A 3,134-nucleotide genomic window follows, 5' to 3' on the forward strand; every position below is an offset into this window, starting at 1 on the left:
TCACTTATAAGGACCCTTATGATAACATGGGACCCATCCAGATAATTGAGTATATTCTCACCATCTCAAAATCATTAATTTAATCACATCTGCAAAATCAGTGTGTATACACATTACCTGGGGATCTTGTTAAATGCAGATTTTGATTCTGTAGATCAGGAATGAGACTGCATGTCCAACAAGCTCTTTGCTAGTCCACTGGCTACACTTTGAGTAAGAAGGTTCTCAATGTATTTAGAGATGCATGTATAATGATAAAACTACTTTTTCTTTTTAAACAAAAAGCAAAAATAAACACAGAATTCAGAATAAATACCATTACCTCTGGCTGGAGGAGTGGCTGGAATAGGTAGATGAAATAGTCCTGATGATGTTTTTTTAAACCGGCTATTGGGTTCATAAGTATTCATTATAGTTTGTAACTTACACGTGTTACATATATTATTTTCCACGTCAAGTATTAAAAGGACAATGAAAACTATACAAAAATAAAATAATCAACGAAGAAGCTAGGTGGCGTCAAAGGCCTGGGCAAATAAAGAGGTTAGTCCTGCAGCGCTACACTCAACTGTACCTTACAGATATAACTACCCATAACAGCGTTAAATTTATTAAACTCAGTACTGGGTGACCAGTACTGAGGGTGACGGAAGTCCACCCTATCAGGCTTATTCGTCTGAGCTCAACTAAGGAGTTGGTTTTGTACTTGATATCCAAATTTCTCAGACTTGCTGGGTTTTTTGAACCACCCGACATCACTACTAACAATACATATTTCAAAGAGGCTCCCGTATAGATCCCGATCAGTGCGTACAAAGAAGCGGCCCGGAAATCAGTATTTTATAGGTTCGCCTGCATTCAGCCCCACTTGACAGGGAGGATCCACCCGCCCTCCTGGGGGCTACCTGGCGGTAGCGAGCGACCGCAATTACCCAGCCGGTCTCCCGTCCGCCGGATCCGGAAAACTTCCCACCAGGTGGGAGGAACCCGACGATGAATTAGCACGGTAAACCCCATCAAACAGGCGCAGCAGTCACCCGTCTTCCCCAGGACTGGCTTCCTCAGCTTCTATGGGCAGACACTCCCGAGAGTCCCTAAGGGCATCGGCCTGAATGAGAAGAAATGATTACCGCACTAGGGGATATATTTCTGGTAACTTAAGACCTCGTGGAAATTTAAACCAAAAAACAAAACCAAAAACACCTCGCTGTGTCGCCCCCGGCCTGCTGCCCCACCTCCGGCCTTTCTTCAGTACTTCTCCCACTCGGCTTCAGCCAACGAGAAAAGAAGAAACGCGAGATAGATGCATGGGGCGTGGCTATACTCTGACCAATGGAAATCAAGGGCGTGGCCTTGAGCCTTTCTTTCATTGGCCCGGGGGCCCCAGGGCGGCCTGCACTTCGGCTCCCAAGCGGAAGCCGCGCCGCCACTGGTCTGTGCTTTTAGCTTCGGGTCTTGCGGCACCGGGAGCCGCCATCATGGTGCGGAAGCTTAAGTTCCACGAGCAGAAGCTGCTGAAGCAGGTGGACTTCCTGAACTGGGAGGTCACTGACCACAACCTACACGAGCTGCGCGTGTTGCGGCGTTACCGGCTGCAGCGGCGGGAGGACTACACGCGCTACAACCAGCTGAGCCGGGCTGTGCGTGAGTTGGCGCGGCGCCTGCGCGACCTACCCGAGCGCGACCCGTTTCGCGTGCGCGCCTCGGCCGCGCTGCTGGACAAGTTGTATGCTCTCGGCCTGGTGCCCACGCGCGGCTCGCTCGAGCTCTGCGACTTCGTCACGGCCTCGTCCTTCTGCCGCCGCCGACTGCCCACCGTGCTCTTGAAGCTGCGCATGGCGCAGCACCTCCAGGCCGCCGTGGCCTTCGTGGAACAGGGCCACGTGCGCGTGGGCCCCGACGTGGTCACTGACCCCGCCTTCCTTGTCACGCGCAGCATGGAGGACTTTGTCACCTGGGTAGACTCGTCCAAGATCAAGCGGCACGTGCTGGAGTACAATGAGGAGCGCGATGACTTCGATCTGGAGGCCTAGCCGATCGTCCCTGCCTTTCGAGGATGGGAAAGCTGAGACCTGATGCTTGAGATTCTGTGAGGGCGCTTGCCCCAAGAGTGTATCGGCCAAGTCGTTGGTTCTTAAGAACTTTGTCCCTCAGCAGCAGGTCACGCACAGAGCCAAAGGGTACGGCCGTTTTCCATAAACTTTTCTTGGTCCTTGGACTATTGATAATTACATTACTGATTTAAGAGACAATGGGAAGCGGTTTTGTGCTGCACTGCGGAATTGTTAGATTATGTACCTGAAACATTGTAGTGCGAAGGAACTTTGAGCCCCTCCCCTCCCCCTAGCTTTCCCTTTATTATCTTGTAGCAGGACAGTTTGGTTAAACCTGTTTAATTCGAGTACTTGCTCTTGTTTTGTGATTAAGCTATGTACAGACGATGGAGAGTCTGGTCTCAAGTTTTCATAAAATGGGTGAGATTAGTATTCAGGGACCCACCCGTGCCTAAAGGAATGCTTTCCTAATGCCAATAAATGGCCCAACTTTTGTAAGAGCAAATTTTTGTCTGTTTTTCTCACGTAGGTTCACATCTGGGCTCCTTGGCTCAAGAACCCGGTAGAAAAGAACTGGGTCAGCAGCGACCTGCCTGTGGTGAGGCCTGCCACAGGGGCGCATGTGGAGGTTGCAGGATGTTTTACAGGGCTGGGCAAATTTGTCAGTTTACCAATCCCTTCCTGGGAATGAGTGTTTTGGCAGAGATCTTCCCCACAGGACTTCCTGTTGATATTCCAGCCCCAGGAAATACCATATTAGAGGGCTGAAGTGTTTGCTGTTAGCTTGCCTAAGGAAATAATCACCCTGTAGCTTGGCCATCTAGCGGTTAGAAGAGGCCCAGGAGGTTTCCTGGAAACATGGTCTTCGTGGTAGGGAATTGGAGAGTAGGGAGATTACCTCTTTTTACCCAAGACTTGCACGAGGAGAATAAATAGACTGCCAAGACCAGTGGATTGGCTTTTATGTATGCCTTCTCCATTTCCCCAGGTGAAAGGCAGCATTTGGTAGAGAAACAAAGGGCAGGTTGACACTAGCAAACGCCTCTCATATGTGTCAGGCACAGCTGTAAGTGCATTACA

General features: G+C 50.0%; 1 protein-coding gene across 1 annotated transcript; it reads left to right on the forward strand.

Moving 5' to 3' along the window:
• Nucleotides 1-1,025: 1,025 nt before the first annotated feature.
• On the forward strand, nt 1,026-2,559 carry IMP3 (IMP U3 small nucleolar ribonucleoprotein 3). The gene has a single exon (XM_007084612.3). The coding sequence runs from the start codon at nt 1,113-1,115 to the stop codon at nt 2,031-2,033; it is 921 nt and encodes a 306-aa protein (XP_007084674.1). The 5' UTR covers nt 1,026-1,112; the 3' UTR covers nt 2,034-2,559.
• Nucleotides 2,560-3,134: the final 575 nt, after the last annotated feature.

The sequence above is a fragment of the Panthera tigris genome, chromosome B3 (assembly GCF_018350195.1).
Source record: "Panthera tigris isolate Pti1 chromosome B3, P.tigris_Pti1_mat1.1, whole genome shotgun sequence".
Classification (NCBI taxonomy): Eukaryota; Metazoa; Chordata; class Mammalia; order Carnivora; family Felidae; genus Panthera; species Panthera tigris.

What these genes read in the sequence shown, in the direction of transcription:
- IMP3 (XM_007084612.3), top strand. Translation starts at nt 1,113, where the DNA reads ATGAGAAGAAATGATTACCGCACTAGGGGATATATTTCTGGTAACTTA.